Source organism: Bombus flavifrons, chromosome 7 (assembly GCF_040668555.2).
Source record: "Bombus flavifrons isolate JBK064 chromosome 7, iyBomFlav1_principal, whole genome shotgun sequence".
In the NCBI taxonomy this organism is placed as follows: domain Eukaryota; kingdom Metazoa; phylum Arthropoda; class Insecta; order Hymenoptera; family Apidae; genus Bombus; species Bombus flavifrons.
This window is the reverse complement of record NC_138448.1, coordinates 8,517,923-8,543,780: the sequence shown is the minus strand read 5'-3', so window position 1 is coordinate 8,543,780 and position 25,858 is coordinate 8,517,923. Positions and strand designations below refer to the sequence as shown.

The following is a 25,858-nucleotide window of genomic DNA, read 5'->3' as shown; positions in this document are numbered from 1 at the left end:
TGTGAGATAAAGCAAGCAAAAGCAAAGAAAGTTACGGAGCAACGGAAGAAAACACAAAGTATCAAGTTTAAAAAAACAATGGAAAGAAAAACTGCAGTTCTCAAACTGTTCCACGAGTAAGAACGCACTATGAACAATTCGAAGTTCACTGACGATGTGTGAAGCATTGTGAAAAACTAAACAGACACATATGATTCCAAGTTACTTTTCTCTCTAGAAATCAATTGCAATAATAAAAAGACCACTTAAAAGAATAACATCTTCGTTATATAAAAATTCCACACATTAAAATAAAAATAAAGATAACAGGGTAAAACAAAATATTTTCAAAATATGTCATATATTAAACAACTCCGTGGTTCCTATCCGATTGCGTGAAAAATCGATGAGAAACAGATTATTTGTCGCAAGCAGAGAGGTATGTTACGGTGTTTAACCAAAAAATTAAAGGATTGAAAATGGTGCGACTAACTCAAAATATGTGTTTCTAGTTTCGCAGCAGGCCCTGTGACTCGTTAAAAAAAAAGTACTTTAATCAAAAAATTATCACAGTTCACGCTTTACGAAATATATATTGTACATATTAAGAACTTCTGGAATGACTACGAACTTCTACACTTAAAAAAAAAAAAGAAAAGAAAAGAAAAGAAAAAGGGTACAAAATTAAATCCAGTTATGGTAAATGAAATTCTAAAAAAAACACTAATTAATATAATTTTATGCGAAATTTCATGTTTGGAAACTTGATTTGCATTAATAATCACGTCATTGCACGATCGAGATTCATAAAAATTTTTTATAAAAAGGTAAGTACACGGTACATGGACACGCGCACATAATAATTTTGTTTTTACATCTTTCCTCTATTCTTAAAAAATGAAAAAAAAGATATTCTGCATATATCCTTTCTCAATTTATCGCTAACGATTTTTCTGCCCCCTATTTGCATCTTTGTTGAACTCTTCGCTAACGACTTAACGCGAAACAGTTTATACGTGTTCGATTGAACTATTAATTCTTACAATTCGATCGATAATGTAAATCAAGCTAAGAACGACATTTCCCGAAACAGATCGCGATCATCCGTAATTAAAAAAAAAAAAAATAACGTGTAGGATGAGTGTCGTGTCATCTACTTGAATATGTCTTTTTTACACACTTACGAAATCGTTTGATTCTCCTAAAAGCTGCTTGTGAACAATTCAAGAGGATGACTTGGTAAAAGCCATGGATTAGTCACAGAAAATAAGAAAGAAAAATAATAATAACAATGTTCGTTCGTGTCTCGCTAGCTCCACAATAAAAAGATCAATAGCGACTTTTCCGTTGAAATTTGTTCATTCAATCGATTTAATGGAACAAAAGAAAGCGAACGGAATTTCAAAGAACGCGTGAGACTCGACAGAAGTGTCTTTAATTTGAAAGGAATTTCAAACAGAATCGGCGTGGTGCGAAAGTTAATATCGAAAAGAGCCTGCGACACACAGACACATATTTCAAGGTAGCTCGAATACAGTGCGAGTTTAAGTATATATTTGTAGTTCCAGCGATTGCACGCTTGTCACAGCAGCAATCTGTTAAAAAATCAACGAAAACTAACAAACAAAAAGAAGGAAATAAAAATCGAAAATTATATATTACTCGAGTGATATACAGTACGCAAGAAACTAAATCGTCTTAAGAAAAAGCTTCGATACCAAGAAAGTAACGCTTGAGAAAAAAGAAAGAATTCGTCCCACGTTTACGACGTGAAGGTAATTGTGCTGTACTGACGATTTAAATATAGCTTGTTCAAAATAAATTGACTGCGCAAGGCTGCCACCACCATACACCATTCATAGTAGTGCTTGGTTAACTAGTCGCGTATTGGCAACTTATCTGGTCAATTATCGAGAGAGATATAATATTTCCAAAATATTCTCTTAGTTCAATGCAATTGAGACACCGTTACCTAAGAAATTTTTTATTTTTTTATTTCACTGCTGGAGATAGAGACCAGTTAACGCTGCACTGCTATAATACTTAGCGCTAGAACTACCAGAATGGTCAAAATTGTCAATTTCTAATTCCTCGTAGACACGTTATAGGCTTCTAGAAATTCTTTCATTTTAATTTCAATGACACGAATTTTACACTTTGGTCATCGATAGTTCTAACGTTAAACCTTCCCTTTCTGCTCAACAATTCTCAAATGACAAATTACAGAAGCGTGTGCTCGATAGCAAGCAGTCAATTCATTTCGTACAAAAACAACTAAATTACCGAATATAAAGAATCATTTGCAATAGCGAACACTAGTGGCAGAACTCGTAGCCGCGTTCCATCGCGCTCGCACCGTACACCAGTTCACCTGACCAGAGAGACAGTAAATCCTTTTTGTTTCCACATATAGTGGGGGTGTCGTAGGAGGAGGGCGGGTGTTGTGGATGCGTTTTCGAGAAAGGAGAATTTACACCTTACCTGTGACATCGTTGGTCAGATTGTTGCCATTGCTGGCCGCGTATCCGTTGAGAACGCCCGCGATCGAGTCCGTACTTCCGGTGCTCTTCGCGGGCGACGTTGCGGCGCCTGATGACACCGATGAGGACGTCGACTCCCCGCTGAGGGAGATATTGCTGCGCATGTGATTTTTCGCGTTTGGGGTGGTGGGTGGGGCATCGGGAGGGCCAAACAGGCGATTGTATGAATCATTACCGGGCTTGTTGCGCGGCGTTTCGTTGCTGTTGCTGTTCGGTGTATCGCCGAACAGCGCCGAGCCCAGCTGCGACTGGTTGTGGTTCTTCACGCGGCGGGGGCTAGTCTCTTCGGGGGCTGCACCGAAAATGTCGCTGCTTCCGCCACCAGGGGGTTTCAATACCCTGAAACAATGGAACAATGCAAACATTAGATTTATCGATTTCAAAGATACCTGGTGGAGGTATAATTTTGACATTGGTTTTGAATCCTTAAGCATCAAAGTACATCAAAGATACACCAAAGTATTAAGTTCATGACCAGGAAAAGAGGATTGAAGATTTCTTCATTCGAACTGACAATTTTCTGTATAGAATAATTTATTTATTCAGAGATTCTTAGGTGATTGGACGTCTTTTTTTTTAAGTGTTTTTCGTAATAATTTTTTTTTTATAGGTTTAGTTATTACTAAATCATTATTTAGAGTAGAATTTGACTCTGAAGTAAATTGTTTAAACTAAACCTGTCTATTAAGGAAGTTTACTGATAATGGGACATTTTGTTCGACCATATCGTTGATTCTACTTTTTCTTGCGTAATACTAATTCCTTTTAGAAAATCTCAAACTTCATAATAGTATAGTAATTCTGTTACGACGTACGGTATGAATGTACGGTGAATACTATAAATTGTTTAGAAGAGTATTTCAATTTTATTGCTCTACAATAGCAAATTAAAAAAAGAATGAAATAAAAGCTAGAAATCATTTGTACCAACTTCCAGATGGAACAAGTACTCTTAAAATTACCTACGATCTTAATTCTCCACTAGTAACAAAGAACTAGGTGAAGACGTCAATTTCTTTCAACGACAAGTACGCCTTCATCCACGCCTCTTAATTGCACGGTACACGAACTGTGCAATCGCGTGTAGTGCACGTTCCATGGGACAGCCTTTAGTCATACACGCCGAGTCAGCCACTTCCGAGAGGCGAAAAAGGGTTGAGAACCATTGTTCTCGGGCGGTGGTCGCCGACATGGGAACAACACGGCTCGGTCCCCACGACGGAAGGACTCGATCCAATTTGCTCGATAAATCTGCGCTGATTTCTACGTAACGAGGGTCGCGCGTCTCTCGGCTTGATGCGTGGCACGCGCTTTGTCGCGTGTTCGTTGCCTGGTCGAGCGGATAGAGTGGGAAAAGGAAGGAAGAAAGGGAACAGCAACGACGAAAAAAAGACACGAGAGGAGAAATAACAGACCAGGGTGTGGTACCAGAATTCACTTCGGACCAGGACGAGCAATTAAAAATATGAAATCCGTTCTCTTTTCTATGAACGACGAACGAATGAACGAGCCATGGGGGAGCATAGTTTTAAAGATCCACAGACATCATTAGCAGAACGGTTCAATTAACGAAGGAACCGTTCACGCGTGACGATCTCTTTTTTTCTCTCCCTCTCTCTTTTTTTTCAATTTCCTCCAGGGACGGATTCTGACTGCTTTCGAACGAGTTTGCGCAGGGAGACTATCCGAATATGGACCGTTTCTGGTTACACAGGCTCCGCGATGAATCTTGATCGATTCAGTCAGGATGAAGAATATCCCGTTGATTAATGCCTCGACTGATGTCTTGATATGGTAGCCGGTATTAACAATTCCGCTCCCATCTAGATCATTTTGTACAAGAGTCTGGTCGAAGTGTTTATAAATGATGTTGTAGCAGCGATGGATAGAGCATGATTATTGGGAGGAGCCGTTGCTTCTTGGGTATGTAGTTTGTGTCGGGATTATTTCTTGCTCGAGTTACACGGAAGCTTAAAGTGTTCGGTTCCATCGAGGTTCGTCCTTTTCTCTCTTTAAAAGTATATTTACACATACCCTCGCTTTGCAACGAAGCATTTTGTTTTCTTCAGAGTATCAAATGTTTGTAATCACACGAAAGTATTACTATGACTAAGTGATACGAAGATAATCAATTTAAATTATTTATTATTAATTAATCAGTATAAATGCTATACCGTATAGTGATGTACGAATACATTTCGTATCTCTGTATCTCTTGTGCTTAAAGAAAAATATATATAATATATAAATCACATTGTTCTTATTATACAATAATGTTACGTTTACGCAACTTATCCCTTGGTTCAACATCCCGAACTCTCAAGATCGAAGAAATGATCACTGCGTGTAATTACCGCTTGTTTGATAATATGATTTATAAATTCGAGAACGCCACTCCTAAATTGTCCCCCCGTCTATACGCTCCCTCGTGGTAATAGATTTTCTAATTACATTCAATTAACATTCTTCTCTAACGCATTACGTCGTTCTATCGACCGTATCGTATATGCCTGGTTGTATCGCCAGCAAGAAGTCGTTAAACTCCCGATCGATCGAATATAATCGTTTCACTCTAATTAACGTCGCAACACTGACGCCCCTTACGAATCTTCTCTGTGCCCCCTTTTACCCCCGACGATTCATCAAACGTACGCAACGTATCATAGCGCGCATTTCATCGACTCAACGATAAATCAACGCTTCCTCGTTACGGTGTCTCGGATAATTGAACGACCGACGCGGTTTGATAGAAACGTGTTCGTTGCTTCGACGAGGAAGCTTCTCTCTCTCTCTCTCTCTCTCTCTGTTCATCGACCATACATAACCGCAACTATGAGCTTATAAGCCTCGTTTACGCTCCGTATAACGCTGAAAACTCACCACAAGGGACGCGCCATTCCTCCAATTATCAAATTCATCTCTAATTGACCAATTACTGGCTAGGTTGCTATGTATACGGATTTCTTTTATGCGTCGAGAACCGGCGATTTTATTAAGTAAAATAGATGTAGATATAGTCGTTTTGAAATTAGCAATTGGTTACGATTATTTAACTGTGCACTTTGAAAATTTTTATGGTCCATGAAGTGGCAACTTCGGTACACTTTTACAGTGGAACGTTCTTTTCCATGAAAAGAATTGTGTTTAGTAAATTTACTGATACATGGGATAGTTTTCATCCTCTTTTATTTTTTATCAATTTATGTCACTGTAATTTGCTTTAGGGCTAACCCTTTCGATTCCAAGAACTTTCCACAGCAGAAGTCGCCAAGAAATATTTCTTCAATTCCTCATCCTGGCATGCGTAATATTGATCACATTAAAAATTCTTGTATTCACAAATCTGAAGATCGTTTCATATTCTATAACATAGGACCCATGTCGTAGAATTTTCTTTCACCACGATTCTTTCTAGCACGAAAATTTCATCTCTCGAAAAATTTCAATATCGAGTCTCATCTGAACTCCTACACAACCCTACAATATCCACTCGATCTCGTTCTAACGAATCAACCCCCGGCTCGTTCGTAAATTATCATATTCTCTTCCCGTCAACATCTACCAAAAGCAAAAAGAAAAGTAGATTTATCGTCCATTTCCATTTCTTCTGTACCATAAATCCTCGGAACGTAAGAGGGCAGGAAAAAGAAGGCGAGTTCACGTAAAGGACACGTCTAGGACGATTGATGATCCTCTTCGGTGATGTTGCGTCCGGTCGTCGATGCGTACAGTGTCCGAGATCGACGATTTTCTCGACGAGAGAGGGAGAGAGAGAGAGAGAGCCTACACGTTCAGATGAATCCGTGGAGAAACGGGAGGGCAAATAACGAGGATAATCAATCGGCCGTAGGAAGCGAGGAGTCCTGGAGGGGACAGGATGGGCGCGCCGAGGAAATATGTTGGATGACGTACGACGACGCCTCTGCGTCTTCTTTTCGACGCCGTGTAACCCCACCAAAGGAACCAATAGTCGACTTAATAAGACCATCAACCTGTTTTACGCGGTTGTCCATGCATCTTCCATCATCGAGAACCGCCATAACATTTTAATGTTCGTCGACGTAAACCAAGTCGTAGAAGCGTGTTCCGGTGCTATTAAATAGGTTAATGTCATTTAATCTTATGTGTCGTCGTGTTTAATGGGGGGTAAAGACCGACATGAAAGAGATTAAACGCTCTTTATAAATCTCCAGTTTAGATAATCCGAAGACAGATGATCCTAACCGAACGTTGGTAATTATCTATGAGAAACGAACGTGGAGCAAGTACTTCTTTCATTACCGAATCTGTCAAAGCGATGGCTTACAGGGTTGCTTTTTGTTTTTGATGCTGATTTTTGTTGCAGGAAAAGTAACAGTTTTCCGTTTTAAATATTCGTTTTCTTTTTTTTCTTGAATCCAGAGCGATCGAATTTAAGACAGAATTTAATTTAGGAATTAATAGGTGAATTGACAGATTTGATATAACGATTTTAGCGTTAAAGATCTAGGATCGTTCAATTTTTCGTTTGTCTTTTTTCGGAAACTTTCTCGCAGAAAGATCTGTTGCACTACCTCGAGGCGCTTCCGGTACACCGCATTAGTTCCCTGCTGCGAGGATTTTACTTGACTTTCTGTTTGCACCGTGTGGGCTGCCGCTGACCCCACGGTTGCTGAACCCACCATATGCCGACTACAGCTAATATATATCGTTTAGAATGTTATTACACCATAAGGGACGTTATTTCTTTTATCTTTCCAATATCCCTGATGTTCGTTTGATAAAATACAGATGGATGCTTTGTCATCGCGACAAATTTTCAGAAGAAACTTTGCCGTGACTCACAAGATGTCGATTTTTGTGATGCGCAAATAAATTTATGAAAAATCACGGCTGAAAATGTAAATTAAAAGTTCGAGACAATACCATTGATTAGAAACTACATAATTTTGGTGAATATATTTTCTTTGTTATTCTCGCTCGAAGAAACGTCCCGAAGAATTCTCTGTGTCATTGATGATAATTTCTAATATCTTGATGCACGTTCTTCGTATCAATCAATCGTCTTTTAATATCGACAGGGAAAGTTGACAAAAAATGTCATAACAGAAAAGATTTATGATATCAATTGGAATAGCGAGAAAAAACTTGCCTCGATATTTTCTACGAAGTCATTCAATTTCTAAGAAGTCATCCAACTCCTCCGATTCCACCGTAAAATTTCTTTTGCCCCGTTACGTAGCAATGTTAGAAATTCCCGAGGAAACCGCGTGAAAAGTGGACCAGGACGCTTTCGAAAATAATAATCATCTGCTACAATGACTCGACATGCTCGCAGAGCGAACTATGTTAATGCTTGGCGAACGTCATTAAAGAGGAAATACGATCTACTCTCTTCGAAGGTCTGTCTCGTTCAACTTAAAATAACATAATCGAGTTGTAAAGCTCTTCCGTCATCAAGATACGGAACAATAAATCGATCATACACTTTTCCTCGATGTAGACCATCATGCAAGTCCATAATCCTAATGTTACATATTTGCATAAACGTTTAACTCTGCTACGAACCGGGAAAATACTTTTAACGTTTGAAAAACATCCGACTATCACGCGGTTACAATTTTTTCCTATTCTCTTCGAACTTAAAAAATTGTTTAAGAATAGAAAAGTACGATTCGCTGGAAAATTATGGATATTATATCGTACGTAGTTACGACGATTACGAAGGATAAAAATATTCCAGATCGATTTATCGGTAACTTTGTAATAAAATAACATGTTGCGAAAAACGAGCAAATGTCTGGATACTTCTACCAAGTAGATAGTGTACTTGATTTGTTTTCCTTAAACCCTGTCATTTTGGAAGCTGCACGATCGATCGTCTACTCAGAGATCGTGAGACGATCGTCGATAGGACAGACGAAATGGAAGAAAACGAGTCGAAGGAACGAATTCTAATGTTCAACGGGGATCGTCCATCATTCTGCTAAACGTCTCACGTACGACGTAATCAAAAGAATATAGAAAATGGGACGCAAGGGCAATCATCTACTCTGTGAGTCGTAAAGTCGGATGAACGGAATTAAAGCTCGTGGGAATACGTGTAATATTCGACGTGACGCGAAATCAGGTTGCGTGGGTGAGAGAGTGCTTTGCTCTGGAAGAATTCTTCTATTAACACATTCCTTGACACCGAGAAAAATAGACTTGACAGTACTTTGACACTAAAACGACTAATGATAAATATACTATCAATTTACTTGCAACTTCGTTATACCGTGAAGTGAATATACCTAAGCGTATTCTAATCTCAATAACAGTTTACATTACTTTTACCAAAAGGTTTATGTTTCAAGTAATTGTGAAAAACGACAAGTAAATGAAACCTGTTTGGGCAGATCTGGTAATCATGATATTAAACTGGAATAAAAAAGGGTTACATTAAAACAACTTCGATCGAAGAAAAATACCACCTGTGCTAGATTCTTAATGTTTTTTAATATTCTGTCGCATCTACTATCTTAACCGTTTAGCGCCATGCAGCGCGAACGCGCTGTTAGCGTGCTGTGGTGAACTGTGTCGCGATGTTTGGTCGCGATCGTCAATTCGCAACGCGCTCAGTTTCGGCAACGAAAAGAAAGAACAGCGCGATAGCGTCGATCGGTATTTCTCGCAAGTAAATGAACGAAACGCTAACGCGCAGCATAGCACAATCCGACACGGATTCTTAAAATCCTCTGACATTAAAACGGTTAAAGATTACAGCAATATTACTTTTCTTTTCTACCCAATAAAAATTTTATTTCTGCAAATTCGCGTTCCTTGCATCGTAAACCGACGATGATTCCCGTGCCAAAGAATTATCGACGAAGAACATCCATCTTTAATAAGCAAAATCTTGATAGCAGAATAATATAAGGAAACCTCATCAAACTTTAAAGATTCGAAGAACATCGAACGTCCAACTTGTCGAAATATATTCTGATCTTGTCCAGTGACTGGCACGAGGATTTAGTCGAGGCAATAACGAAGGGAAAAGAGGAGTAAGTCGGTGCCATCTCCCGCGACGTCACCTTTGGCATTCGACGTCCTCTTGTCACGGTATATTCGGCTCTGTTGCGGAGGGATCACCCAATAAAAGAATTCAATCACGATCGATTCAACCCAACGATCACGCGACGATGTTACTTTAAAAAATAAGGGGGGGGCACTAAGTTTACTGACGTATGATGACGATAAAAAAAAGAAACTCGGTATCCAGGTCAAACGAACTAGTCTTAAGCATCAGATTATATAAATACAATGTTATCCTCGTGGGAACGGCGCATTATCCTGCTTCCTAACGTCCCAATCGAAATTATGCGGAGAAAAATACCAGGCGTACCATGATCCTCCATTTCGAGGCACGATATTATCGTAGACCATTACTCTGCTTTTACACTTTGAACATCGAGCTTCGATTTCATCCATTACCCGTAACATCATCCCTTATCGTCGAATACACGCGCCGTTTCTGGCTCACTGATACCACAAGACTTTCTACTAACGTTTCTTTGGAATTTATAAGTATGTATGTAATGGAAGTAGCATAGCTAGATTCTGAATTATGCATTTCTTTAAGGGTTTCTTCGTGCGTTGATAGATAATACAAACCCTATCTTATGTTCTATAAAAATTTGATATTCAATTAGAATTATTATTCGTCGAGATATGTTTAACGATTATGTCGTTTAATAATTCTTAAATTCTCTATAGAGTTGTCAACCCCTTGAAGGAATAGAGATAAAGCTACTCGATTAAAACTATTATAATTACCAAAGTGTCATATCTCATATTCTTCAATAATTTCTAACGCCTTTACTAACTTTTCAACCTGTCTTTCCAATTCTTCGAAGGAAGAATAGAGAAATGAAGTTACTCGATTCAAATCTAACGTAATACTAATGTAACTAATACCTCATGTTCCCCGATAATTTCCCATTTCTTTACTAATCTTCCAACTACTTTTTCAACAAATCTTTTCACTTGATTATCAATATTTAAAAATCCTCGCATCGATATTAATTGTTATTAATCTTCCTACTATGTTTTCCCAAAGTACAAGCTATAGTTCACCGTTCATATGGTGGAAATTAGCCTCGGTCATTCTTCGGAGTCAACAGTTTTCGAGCCTAGAAACGTTGGAGACGCGTTCGTTCGAGACGAAGCTCCTCGATGGAAAAATTCACAAGGCGGAAGATAAGGCGATCGGAAAGAGTCGGAGGCTCGGTGCTCGCGCGTAAATGGATCGTTTCTGTGGGTGCAGCGGCAATAAGGAGTCACGCTCGAGTACTCGTCTTGGCTGCTGGCAACTCCGTGTGAGGTCCCGGAATATCGAGGATGTCGATAACAAGGAGCGGCATTGTGGCCAATCTTTATCGCGTTTCGGACAATGGTCATTGTTCCGACGTTTAATTACCCCAGGCCTTTGCCATTCGCTAATACTTCCTCGATTTCACGTTTCGCTAAATATTTGCACCATGGTGAAACTCTTTTCGTGTGCTGCGCGCTTTCAGAGATGGATAGATGCAATACAGGAGTAGGCGAGAAATAGTTTAGCTAGAAGGTAATTGGTCGACTAGTAACCACGATGATCGTACGCTTCCATTATCTTCAACCTCGTGGGAGTTCCTTGAATATTCAAATACGATCCACCCTCGACGTAGGTCGTTCTGAAGGCGGGTTAGCTGATTTTACGATCAAGCTGACGCGATACGAGCATCGAACCCCTCTTCGTTGATTGGATTGGGAATTGGTAACTCGTGCGCGGGGATGTCTTATTGGGTTTCGTGTAAATTTGTTAGGGTTGCAAGCTCCTTTTCAAGCGAGGACTCCGCATGATCGAGTTAGAGGATTAGATTTACCCAGTTCGGAGGCAATTTTTTCCAACTGTTTTTGTTTTGCTCTGCATAGCGAGAGAAAACCTCCCAAGGTAGATAACTTGGATAAATTTCGCAAGATGATCAAAATTTCTGTTTACCGTAGAAAATTGGAGGAGTACAAAACTGCTTGAAATCTCCCTTAGCTAATAAAACATTATCATATGAACATTACAAAACAAAAGGTTGAGTTTCACAACGTCGTCGAAGTTTGTCCTCAAGAATAACTGGAAGCAAAACTGTGTTGTACCTTAGCAAAGCGATCATACAGACTTTATATTCAGATCGTAAATATTTCACGAGATCACCGAAATTTCTCTCGAAAGCAGGAAGTAAAACTGCTTGAAATCAAGGGTAATTTAGAGGCAAGTCTCGAGTCTTCCTGATCAGTCGGACGATTCTTCTTCTTCTCCGCCTTTCAACCATACCACAGTCATACATCACCATAGCCTGGCAGGCAGCACGCTAAGACGCTCGGTTCGATCCACGAGTACGTACCGATGCTTGCCCACGTCCTGTTCGATTCGTTTCAATTAGGAGCCTGGCGAGTTTTTCAATTCGATTCAGGAAGTTCCATCGACCGAAGCGCGATTAGTTGAACACGCAGTTACTTCGATCTGCCAGACGCCTTTCGATTCAATTCCTAATAGTGTACGGGTGCGTTGGCGTCAGACAGTCAGATACGAGAAGAAGCTTCACGTATCGTACCGTGGAAATTGCGAGTAGGCTTAAGTTTCTTCGACACCCTGAACCGCCGCATATATTATCTTCCATATTCTACCCTTGAAAAAAAGCTCCACCTTCGAACAAGAAATCTCGATTTCTCCATTTGGAATCGAATAACTTCAGGCCTTTTGTATCGCTTGGCAAAATCATGATTCTTCTTCACGTAACAACAGTTTACTTTCATGATTCATATCAAGTTCTAGGTCAACATTTGTCCGAGGATAATCGCAGTTTTGCTGCGTGACTTGTGCCTAAACTGTGTATGTCATTCTTACAATTCTATTGTTTATGAATTACGTAGTCATCAAAAAATGATAGCAATTTTTTCTTCGTTGAACAGCTATTCATCTGTTATGAAAATTCGCTACTAGAGAAGTGTATCTAAGATTTCGAAAATAGAAAAGAAGTCAAGATCGATACAAATCTACTTCGATAACAATTCTAACGATTCTGCTTTTACTGTAAAGCTTGGAAAAACATCGAGTTCCTCTTAAGGTAATGACCGTTTCCTCTGACAAGTCGTGTCGCGTTGCCTGATAATGACTTAATCGTCCTGTTAATCATACTGTTCCCAGCTATTTGGACTTTCACGAGTAGATTCGATTGTTCTAAGCGTGCTCGTTGCGTAACGTAAATTATTCGTGTCGGCCGACTGCGTGAAACTGGCACGTGTGAATCATTGAATCGCAACACTGACGCATCCTCGCAACACGAGACGAATCTTCGACAATCGAAGTGTAAGAATATAATCTAATGATTTGATACGGAAGGGATGAGTCATTAGCATGCAAACAACAAGAAAGGGAGTTTTTACGAGTTCGACTGATCCATCAAATGTATTCACATCCAAGAAGATATCTTAGGTATCTTAATTGGTCTGAAAGGATTGCTGGAAGAATCTAATTGCTCTTTGTTCTACTATGAATATTCCATCTTGAGCATTCTATTGTAAACGGTTGTGTAGATATCGTGAACGTTTGAACACTGAAACTATCAGGATATTCAAAACAACCAATTTATAGTTTCTCGTAGAAGATAGATTTGCAACGGTAGGGTAATAATTTTGAAAAATGATCTTTTGCAAAAATTTGATTTGTCTCTTGCATTATATCTAATATATATTTCTTCACATATCTTTTTATTTTAGTCTCTTTAGAACAAGCTACATGCTTTACACAGTTTAGTTACCGATAATTCGAATGCTAATCGAGCAATTGGAAATGTTTCATGCAGGATTAGTGCTCTTACGAGTTGCTGACCGAATGATAAATACTCAGGAGGCTGCTTACGTATGCCTGTATGACTTAATCAGCCTGAATGTAAAAATGTATGAGATGAATATACGTTTCTTGCATATAATAACATGTCGTAGCGAATTGATACGGTGACCAGTTGCAGGGCAACTGAATTAGACCGTGCAACTATATTCGGTTGAAGTGGTCGAGTTACGAGCGAATATATTCGTGTGGAGTGACTAGAATTTAGATAAGAGCGTCCAGCATTAACTCTCTTATAAATACCTATCTGTTACTTAATTCCTTTTATACGATACGCTTACATTTATAGAACTGTAATAAATCTTTCCGATTGCACGAAAGTTCGTACAAGAAGTCGAACCAACTTAGCACGGTATCATCGAGTTAAGACTTAACTCTTCGTAGCTATATTATTCTACAAACATTTTATTATTACTTTAGAAAATTAATATTCTTTTCTCAACGTGAATAATTATACATCGCAGAAAATTAACTATTAGATTATAGAAATTGAAACGAATTTAAATAAAGCATTTAATATTCTTTGCCAAAATTAAATTATTTTAAAAAGTTAATTTTAAAAGGCTAATTTTAGACGAAGAATAAAAAAATTTTGACATTCAACAACAAAGGTATACAGTGACTAAGAACAAAACTTCCCCGATTGCTCAAGACCGAAACAGTAAAAATGAAAGGGTACCATCATCATCATCGTTGTCGCGATATTATGTACAAGGTATTGTTGCGCAGAAATAACGTCGTCAACGTCACAATTGATAGAAGATGTTTGCGACATTCGCGGGACACGCCACGCACGCCATATACAGCAGGTAGCCACGATCGATGCAAATGCGGCAAATCGGCAAGTCAAAGTGGATCGTTTGAATTGCTCAGAAGGCGATTCATCGATCTCGGTGAACAATTCTGTCCGATGAGAAAAACGATCTCATGGATCAGACGAAACGTGATCGGTAATCAAAGCGCAATCGATCGATCCCCCGCATAATCCATATTTTGTCCTAAGACTGTTTTAGGGATTTAAGTAGTTGAAATATTTCAGTATCGCGTAATAAATGTAAATTAGATATGATTTACAATTCAGAATTTGTAATAACTTAAAAAAAACAGCGATTATTACTAGAATAATTTTCCTACTTCAAATCTGACATAAAAATATATAGAAATTCTATGCTTTCCAATTTAAAATCTGTGGCAAATTTCATCAGAAACTAGCATTATATTTCTCCTAATCTTTTTAACAAATCTATGTTTCCAATTTGAGATTCGTAATCAATTACTTTAAGAGTAATACAACCTTTCTTCTAACTTTCTTCGACAAATTTTCATTCGCTTCGATAAATCGGTAATGTGTAAAAATTCGATCTCGAACAAATAATCGCGCCATTTGAAGACGATCGTATAGACAACAACAGAAAGTAATCGATTGCGACCGACGTCAGATCGACAGCTATAAAAGGAAGCCAGATCGAGTCGAACAAAAAAGTCTGTGTGTAACTTTATGCAATGGATCGTGGACTTAGTAATAGACGAAGTTTACGCGAAATTAACTAATTGGCCAATTACGCCTCCGCCCGACCAATTCAACGGCGTAATCGATCGACTTATTCGGTTCCGGTGAAATCGTCGATTTAACCCCTCTTTTCGATCTCTCTCTTCGTTCTTGGTCCCTTGTTTGGTCGGTCGTCGTTTAACAAGCGGATAATCGGACGAGCAACGAGTACTTATCAAAACTTATTTCGACGCCGTTTATTTCAATCAGCCTCGTGATCGCGAAACGATTTTCTGGCTTCTCAAACGACGAGCAACATTGGTTCTTTCGATGACATACATATTTCGATTTCTCTTTGATGTTGACTTTATCGATTCCTGATACTTCTGGTTTATTTTACCTGCACGATTATCGGCACTTTTACAGCATAATAAAATAATGAAGAGCACTCAAGGAACGGTTTAAATCGTCATATTACAGTCGGACGAAAAAGTGGCCACCTGAGAATCTCAATTCTTAAAATACCTTTCCACGCGGTACATTTATATTCCTGTAAATTGGTTAACTGTATTTTTAAACTAAAGTAGGATACTAAATATTTGTCGAAAATAAATTTCCAATTATTTTCTTCTTCATTATAAACAATTATCTTATGGATTATATAAATTCTAGCCAAAAATAGAATACGATCCTGAACTGTGTAAAAACAATTGTAAAATGTAAAAAATGTACTAACATAGATTCTGCGACATACCCACTATTCTTAGAATAATTACGTCATAAATAAAACGACTTAAAAAATTATCCATGTAAGAGTACCAACTGGCACGTACAACTTTTTATCTCGAGATAGTCATCAAACAAATTACTCATTCCTTCGTAAAATCCTTATCTCAGCGTCTCCGAACGATGATTTCAAGCCTGACGAGGCTCCAAATTCGCAACTTCCCTATCGATGATTTACTCAGAAAAGTCATTAGATAAATTTATCCGCGACATTCGTGGCAGTAGAAGAGCAATATCTACGTCACTCTACGATCCACCGTCGAACGATATCGCGTTTCCTCGCGAAACTATTCAGCTGGAAGCTCGAAGTTCACGTTCCGTGGCCCTGAATAATGCACAGGAAACGCCGCGGAACAAAGTATGAGTTATCGAGCGCACGCTGCTAAGAACACGGCCACGTATACAAAAGAGATAGCAGCGATGATTATCGGACGAAGGTGCATTACGATCGATCGACTTCCAGCGTTTCGCGTGGCGGACCTTATCACTAGCCGCAAAGAGACAGATAGAGTCAATGTTCTGTAAAAGCGGCTGTTATAAATAAAAAGATCGGCGTAGGCGGCTATAGGCACTGACGTATCGAGAACATCCAAGTTGTTTCCCTTTCTTTTTCCAGGAAACTTTCTCATTTTCTTCCTAACGTTATTAGTTATTATTTACATTCGTGAGATAGATCTGGAAGAACGTTGTTTCGAACAAAATATAACGATCCGGAAGTTATCTAAACAATTACATTTAAAACTTCTATATCTGATAAGTTCAGCGTCGAAGTTAAAAATTAAATACGTGGAAAATCCATTTCGATTCATTGTAACAAAGAATTATTTCATTCGTGTGTGATAGTCAGAGAATGAAATATTTTGAAGAAATATCGTCCTGTGATGATGTTTAAATCATATTTTATTTACACCGCGATTAATTGCGTGGTGAAACCGCAAGTTTACTTTCTTATCGAAATTGCAATATCATGTTTGTTATCTGACGATAACTTTTATTTTCACTCACTGCCATCGGTCGAACTCTCCTTGCTGATCATCTGCAGCGGTCATAAATTATCCTGATAGCGTGTCGGGCAATTGTTAGGCTGATGTTCGAGTTTGTCGATTCGTGGAAATATGTGGTCGTGAGCCATATGACTGTAGAAATTGGGAAGAATATCAACCTTATATGCCACTATGATTCTCGAATATTCCACCAATATTATAACTCCCATAAATTACCTCTATTTACATAATAATTTTTATATTTTAATAATTTCTTATGTAACAATTTCCCCAAAATTGTTCAGTTCTATGTTCGGAATTATTTCCAATTCCTTTGCGCAAAGACTTTTATGCTTTCGTGCATATATACATAAACTCCAGATATTACGATCTGCAAATTCCCTAAAATTCCAAAAATCCGCTAAAACAGCAAGACGTAATTAAATGCCTAGGTGAACGGTCGAAAACACTAAAACAGTTACACGAAGCAACGTGAAATCGGTAAGGTCCAGACAGAGCAAGTCTCACCAGGGCTTCCACGCGTCATAGGTTCGCAAAATCCGTCTTTTCTCCTAGGAAGCCCCGAAGAACGATATCCACAAAGGCCTACGAGCTTACACGAGGGGGAAGCCACCGCCGCGGGGGTTCATACGACGCTTGTCCACCCTTTCGTGTCCACTGGTAAAATGGGGGTGAGTAACCCCATGACAGAGACGATACGGATCCGGAAAGAGCGACTCGTTCGTAGTAACGCGATACGTCTCGATCCACGTGGAACCTGGAGACGTGTAGTTTTACACGTGAAGCATATCATAATGGTCGAGGAAGTCGGTGGAAGAAACAAAAAAAGAACGCCGATTCTAGGTTACACTTCGATCCACGTGGATACTTGACGTTGATGGTGTTCTGGTTTGCTCGATGAGATCAGAGAAAAACGATCGCCAAGAAACTTGACTAAGATGCAGGAAACTTGACGGATTGCTTCTTTCTCTAGTTTTTCTTTTTTCTTTGTTTTGAGAGAATTTATAGTGACGTGATGTTGATCAAATTAGGATTGGATTGCTTGCAACTAATTACGGTTGGTAATTTCGTCTTGATTTGGAGTAGAGAATTTCATTTTAAGATTTCAGAAACAATCAGTCAATGAACAGAATGTAAACGCAATTGTTTGGAAGTCTGCGAAAGATTTTCTAAAGAACATCTTTAATTTGTCAAAATATTTGTGGAAGATCTTGTAATCAGGTCTGTACGTTTATGTAAAAATATTTACAAAAAAGCTACAAAAGATTTCTAGGGTATAAACGATGTGTACATATTAGAAACTATTATTAAAAAAAAATTTTTGGACAATACATATAAAAAGTTCATGAAAATTTCCCTTGCAAAAATTTTTTCACAGTGAAATATTATTTATCATAAATCAACATATAAAAAGAAGAATGGTTTCAAATCTAGACTTCTAGACTAAAAGTTAGGTAAAGTGGCGAGCTGAAGTAACTGTAGTAAACATTTTTACAGTGGAAAAAAGAGAATTAACTAATTGGATTGCTCCCCACTTAAGCTTAATACCCGACGTAGCTAAGTGGAAGTCCGAAGTTATGGAAACAGAAACTTCCACTTCTATTAAGAATATTTTCTCATTAGCATACATCGAAAGCGTCTGATACTGATATAATTAACAAGTCCAATGCGTTTAACTCGACGCATTTTGCAAATTGTTACGACGATTCGAGTAAGATAAGTAGGAGGAACAGGATATGAGATGAGCTTGGAAAAACATGTGTTACGCCCACGCACAATGTAATAATACATACCTTATTATAGTTGTTAGGGAAGGACTCGTTAAGAAGGTTAATCGTCGATTGATAATTGGTCCGAAATTGGATCCGTTCGCTTACGGGATCTCTTTAAATGAAATTGACATTGTTCCTTGATTCTTCTATCGTTCGACTCATTTATCACTTTCTGTTAATCGAACAAAAATACTACATTTCTTATTTAGAGATCTTAATCTTATCTTATTTATCAGAATATTCTTACACGACATGCTATCTATGTAAATCCTTATAATTCAGAATTGAAATAATTCTCAGCGGTTCCAAGTTCCTTCATCCTCTGATTCGCAATCAGACAAAAATTATTATTCTCTTATTTTATAATTAATATCCACCATTTAATTATATCTCTCAAAATATTATAAACAGAATACCCATACAAATATTTTATTTTAGTGCCTAACTTCTCATAATTCATGCTTTTAAGCCATTGTCAGCCCATTTAGAATACTCAAAATTGCTGATCAAATGCGTCTCAAACGCGTAAATCTACAAAGAACAATATTTTAACTCATTGATTCACTCTTGTTAGTAAAATCTCTCGATTTACCTTCCAAATTTAATTCCACTCCGCACTGCGTCAAAAAATCCTTGCAGAAATACGTTTACTATCATACTATACATAATTCTATGTCTCTTCACCTAGATTTCAGCTGATAGCGCGACAAATCCCAAGACAGCGACAAATTTTATTCGACGAGACCTAGTAGTCGTCACGATAATAGATCAGAATTGGCAATAGACAGGCTGGTGTAGCGATTTTTCAGCTGGCAGCTGTCCCAAACGATTTAAGCTTATTCTCATTAGGTCAAGACCGGCCAGCCTTGCATAGGGATTCTCAAATAGGCCAAACGACAAATCGTTGAAAAGAATTTCAGCTGAACTCGTGTTCTAATATCTATTAGTTAGCGTTTCCTTCATAGAGTCTCTTGTCTTGTTACTGCTAAATCAGCGATGCGAAACAACTGGTGGAAACAAAGAACCGGCGAAAAGATACGTCTGGTTACGTGTATCTAAGTTTACGTAAGATCTCAACTGACCGGTGCTAAGGAGAAGATCCAAGGAAGAAGGATCTAGATTCTAGATGTACGATATCGTGGTCCTTTGAAGTCTTGAATTATGTATTACGTTTCTACAAGAGAAATTATACAGATGGATGATGGATTTCTTAAGCTGGGAGCGATGCGTGTGAATACTGTGAATGAATGTACAAATGAAGTTCGAATTTTTCATTTTCTCCCGACTATTGGAAATTATTAGGTGTGAATATGCTATCTAGGAAACTTCTACTTCCTTTTTAGGCTTAAAGGATTTCTAGCTTCGAAGTATCTATGAGATTTCTAATTTTTTACAGAAACTTAGCGAGAAGCTTCGATATATGCAGCTGTCAGAAAGGTAATAAATTAAACGAGGCAAAGAGTCGACTACGTTGATTGCATACAACAGATACCGCATATTAAATTACTAGAAAATCTACTTAAAGCCACTATTACTCTTAATGTCCAAAAATTCGTAAGATTAGAAATATATACGAAATCTACCCAAAATTTCTTAACAACACAAATTTCCTTAATTTCTTAATTACTTCACGGAGATTACAATCTCCAAATTTCTACAAAATCCATCTAAATTCCTTAACAAGATAAGGTTCCTAATGTTCTAACATAGAGGCAACCTCCATAGAAATATCAAAAATCAAGAAATCGATGAAAATTTCTGGAGAATTACGGAAAATCTTCCACACCTCTTACCAAGAAATTGTTTTTAGTAAAAAAAACTATGGCGATATCGAAAAATGAGTCATGGATTCGAGGAAATTCACCGTGAAGTATACACACGAAGCAGCATAACAATCTGTACTTTTTCAAGTAATCTCGTGTCATCCTTTGAAACAGGTTCGAAAGATGATGAACGAAGAGAAGCTCTCTCGCGTCGGGTGTCGGGGATGGGCCTGTTTATCACTCGAGGACAAAGACTGTACTGTATTGGGTCTTGTATAGAGCAAGCATTATAACGGGGGCATCGATGGGAAAGCACGAACGCTCGTCCTCGGGGCCAGGACGGATAAGCATCAATCTCGATGCCACGAATCCGATCAGAAAGATAACCGCGTGCCTCGAGACCCCGCGTCGTGACTCTGCACTCTATTGTTTCCATCTACAGGTGCTAACAGTCCTAGAAGAGGAAGCACGTTGATTTTCGTTTGGATCTTTGGAATTTTTCTATCCGATTGTATCAGAGAAGTTTTACTGGCCTGATTCGACGTATAAAATTATTTAGGTTTATTAAAAAGTTGATGGCACTTTCGCTTATTAAATGTACGAAGAAGAGTTAAGGTCCCAAGTGGTTGGTCTATTTATTCGGTGTCAACCTGGAAGTGATTGGACAGTTCGAGGGTTCTCGTTATGAGTGCTTCTGCAAGTATTAAAGGACCTTCGGTTAGCTTGATTAAATATATAGGAAGTTGATTAAATTTATTGAAAATTCACTGGATTCATCGAGCATGAATGTATCGAATTTATATTTATTTATTGAATTTATCAAATGCTGATCGCACTTCCATTGTTAAACCAATGTCCAACTTGTTAATTACGTCGAGAAGTGAATCAGAAGTTTGTCTATTCCTTGGAAACTTTTATTAGTTTAATTGCTAGCAAAATATACGACGCATACGATATAACGATTGTTTGATTGTTTTCTTGATTCAGGTTATATCAGATATAGAAGGTTAAAGTTCAAAGATGATTTACTGTTCACAGAATAATTCGAGAACTTTCTCTTCAATATCTAACTTGCGGCATAGCACCGAGTGAAACAATAAAAATCAAGATTGATAATGGTTCCAAGAGAGTTTTAAACCCATACTCGATTTTAATCGACCATTTTGGAGCACATCCATTATCCTACATCCTCGTCCTAAAGTGCTGCCGATAGACGAGGAATCCGAGTGAATACGAATAACAGGATCCAGCTGATAGACTACCAAGAACTTTCTTCTCTTATACAGAATTCTCCCTAAGCGAGGTCAACATAATCTGAATATCCAATGACCAAGCCGTCTAATTTCAAAGGTAGCTAATAACACCCTTCGATGTTCAGAAGCTGCATCGCTTGGAAAGTATCTATCCAAACACAACGAGGAAAGATTTCGCAACTCGTGACATTAATATCCTAATTAACTTTCCAATATTTCCTCGAACAACCTATTTCCAATTAGATCGGAAGAATATAAAGAAGCAGACAGAGAATTCAAAGGAAAAGATTCCTCGTTATTTAGAATCCGCCAACTTATTACTATTCCACTTGTGAAGTCAATGAACTTCGTGGAAGAACAATAAGCACAAAGATTCCAATTTACACGTCCTCGAAAGAGTTTCACTTACTAATTATCCAAAAGCTATCGTTCAATGCGATTCCCATTGTTCAAGTAAATGAACTTCATGGAGGAACAATAACTACAAAAATCATCAACGATCAGATCTTCCTATGGATCCCACCAGAAGAAGCGAGGAGATTTATCTGAGATTTTTGACTAAACGATTAACACCTCCTCAAGAGGACTGCGCTTAGATAAAAGATCGCGTGGGTGTGTTATAAAGCGTATATAGTAGGTACAAAGAAAAATCATGGTGGCAATTAAGCGCGAACGGGCTGGAGGTGACATCCGTGTAATTACAGTCGTTCAAGAGCCATGTACACATCAATTACCCGAGGGCGTTGACCACGTATTAAACGAAGTTCAATTGCAGAAATCTCTTGTCCACACACGTCGTCGATTTCCATTCGTCACCAAGCTTCCTTACGACATTGAAACAGGAAACGGAACAAACGATCGTGTTAACATATTTGCTGCTATTAATATACGGCCGTTTTTTCTCCCCGGAAATTAAACACTCGTCATTTTTTATTAGATATATCTTTCATTAAATTAATAATGTTTGTCCTAACTTCGTTGCATCCAGTTCCGTTTATCTTTCTAAGCTCTTTTGATGAAAAGTTACTCGTAGCAAATGATTATAATAATTGGTGAAAACAATAATTTATGCCAATTAGTTATTAAGCGAGAATTATTCCACTGATATTTGTAGAGTTAATATTAAGATAAAGAAACGTTTATCCTGAAACTGGTAAAAAGCTATTAAACAGGCAAAAATTATCGTGTAATCAGGCGGCTAATGTTTCTACGACGTTTAAGATGTTAAACAGAGACACGTATATAGCGTGGAATAACAGTCACGCTTTCTAAATCCGACTGTGTTCAGCTCTTTTCCTCTATTTCGGTGCAGCCTCGACTTTTGACACGTAAAGACGCGCTTCCTACGGCTGAAAGATGAAAAAGCTTCAGTTCCGGGAAGAAACAGAGTGAAGGATCGACGAAGAATATTCTAGAAGTACTCTGAGAGTCTGCTCGTTTTATCAATCGCCGGTGAATGGGTATTTCTTGGAAGACTTGCGCAAAAATATTTCTTGATATATTTTACAGCGCGACAAGACGAAATTAATTGTAACGAGAGCTTTAATGAATTATTTTGAATTTTTTGCTATAAAACGCGGGAATGAAATATTAATTATTACGAAGTCATAGTATAAAACGATACGACATGTATTACGCGTACCATTAACCAATAAATCGTAAAAAACAGACATAATAATAATCAAGTGATTGATAATTATCATCTGTACTCAAGAATGTTACGGGGCGAGATCAATCGTGAAAATTAATAACAGAGAAATGAAATATTAATTACTGCCAGGACTCGGTGTAAAATAGCACGATATAAATTAGCCGTAGCTTTAAGCAATAAATCATACGAAATAACTATAATTGATTAAGAACCATTGTGTGTAACCAAGAGCGCCACGTAGCCAAATCAATCATAGCAATAAATACCAAGAGTTTTAAAAAACAAACCACCTGAAGATTTCTCTCTATAAAATACTACCATGAAAGAAATATTAATTATTACCAAGACGCTATGTGAAATAGTAAGGTGCGCATTAAGCGTACTTTCAAGAAATAAAACGCGACAAGCAGTCACGATAATTAATTGATTAATAATTACCGTTTACCTGTAACCAAGAACACATAGGCCAAAATCGATGCTGCATATTAATACTCAGAACTTTCAAAGCACAACCATCTCAAATACACTACCAGGAATGAAATATCAAATATTACGAAGACGAAGACCTAAAATGATAGGGTAAACCTACCGGTTAAGCCTACCGGAGCAGTAAACTCGCAAGAAATAACTATAATAATTATCCGGTGGTAAATATTGAACGTTCTTGAAGGATCGTTTAGAGGCGAGTTTGCTGGTTTGCCAGGCTCACCGCGTGCAATTAGAAAATTCCTCCGAAAGGATGTGCGACTTCCTGGGAAGAGCTGCCGACAATTTTTATCACAGTGGAAACCACTTAAGTAATGCCACAGATAAAACACTTTGCCCACGAGTACCGGTGTGTAACAGTTGTTTATCCTCTTTGTATCGAAACGGCGTATTTCCATGCTCTTTTAAGTACGTTTCTAATGTGGACAACAGGAAACGGTGCCACGTACACGGGAAAATCGTTTCAATGAAAACATTCTCGAGGAAAGACCAGTCTTAAACAGTTTCAAGATGATCGCGAAAAAAGAAAGTTTCCATTTAATTGGAGGGGAAGGATTAATTCTCGACATTGAACTTGGAATATTCAGGATTCTTTGGGCGATGGCGACGAGAGCGCTACAGCACGGTTTTCGAAGCGGCGACCAGATTCAAGGACTGCCTCGCTTCGCGATGCAGATCGATCGAACCAGTCACGGTTGTATACGGCGTCTACCGCATCCTGTCATTTTCGAAACCAACCACCCTTCATCTTCAAGAATCTTCAAAGCGTGAATAAAATCTTAAACGTGATACTTTTATATTTGTCGCGTTAATCGATAAAAATAAAGATATCGATCTGTTACAAAGAAAAACTTGTTCACTAAAATTTTAGGATATTCCTCTTGAACTAGCTAACAACCTCCTAAGTATCACATACGAGACTATGGTTTTTAGGAACTTCGTAAGTGTAAATATCACATCAAAGATATAATATTTCCTGTCATAATTGATAGAAATAAAAGATCCACCTACCATATATATATCGTCAAATGTATTTTACACTAAAATTCTATTAAAACCCCAGAATATTTTGTCGAATGTATTTAACAGCCTTTCAAAACTCACACACGATACTCCCATTTTGGAAAACTTCATTTATATATATAGGTATCACATCAAACGTATACTATCATCTCGTGTTATAATTGATAAAAATAAAGCTATTAGTCTGTCACATATTCAAACGTATCTCATAAAAAACTCCACTAAATTAATATTCTTTCTAATTTTCACAGCATCCGAAAGGGATACTCGGACAACCTTCGCAAGTTACAGCTGTCAAGTTGACAGTTCTGTACTAACCAAACATCAACACATTTATCCTGACCAAACTAACGAGATTCATTGGAAAGGGAAAAATCAATAAAACGTGTTTCTAGAAAAAAGGAAAAGGCGTCTGTTGCCGTCTCGGAAGGAGCAAACCGGATATCCAGCAAGAGGGCTGGAAGAGCCGCAGTGCGGTAAAGAGGCGGGCAAGCGAATCGGTTCCGGGATTACCTTTTCTTTCCATATCCAACATTGTCGAGCTCGACGTGTCTGTAGGTCGCGTAAGTGGCCATCGTTTTTTTCTTATGATCTTCACCGAGGTATCTCCTCACGCGTACACCCTCCTCAGCGTCTTCAGGATCCTCTTCTCAAGATGTGTCACCCCTGGATGCTTGTACACAGAGAGAAACAGCCGAGGAACAGCTCCGAATATCTTGAAAGATGTCAATGTCTCGAAAAGTCTTCGATGTATAAAGTAAAACGACGTTGGAAGATCCAACAGGAGGAAAAAAAAAAGAAAGAAGATGGAACCAGACGACGAGATTTCCAACAAGCAGTAGTTGTCCTTGGACTCGAGCGTCCTTGATTTAAAGAAGAAGGAACAGTAGACTGTTTCTTCCCGGTCCCAAAGAGATTGTCAATTCCTCCCCGGCTTGGATAAGGTCACGAATATATCGTTGGTCGAGTAGAGGTACACTCGTAGCCGCGTACAGCCGAGAAACTGGCAGCCGAATGAGGATCCAGCCAGTATATAATGCCTCCTCCACCGGTGCTTCCCTCCTCTCTCTCTTTCTCTTAGTTGCCCGTTCTCTCTCTGGCGCTCTCGTGGCCGCTCTTCTAGCACCGATCCCAGGTCTCTCTCTCCCACCTTCTTCCCTCCTTCTTGCTTCACCCTGTGCAAGCTCTTTCAGCCTGGTTTCGTCTGCACTT

At 38.3% G+C, this 25,858-nt stretch overlaps 1 protein-coding gene across 5 annotated transcripts in view; it reads right to left on the bottom strand.

Annotated features, from left to right (window-relative positions):
• Positions 1-25,858, bottom strand: part of Jupiter (microtubule-associated protein Jupiter) — an 87,962-nt gene that overhangs the window by 6,426 nt on the left and 55,678 nt on the right. For 2 of the 5 annotated variants that reach the window (XM_069117317.1, XM_069117318.1), the window contains 2 exons: positions 2,461-2,858; positions 1,164-1,187 (listed from right to left, as the gene is read on the bottom strand). In XM_069117317.1, the coding sequence (XP_068973418.1) occupies positions 1,164-1,187; positions 2,461-2,858 (422 nt within the window). Of the gene's footprint in view, positions 1-1,163; positions 1,188-2,460; positions 2,859-25,159; positions 25,845-25,858 lie in introns of those variants that run through there. The other 3 variants (XM_069117316.1, XM_069117319.1, XM_069117320.1) reach the window with 3 other exon arrangements.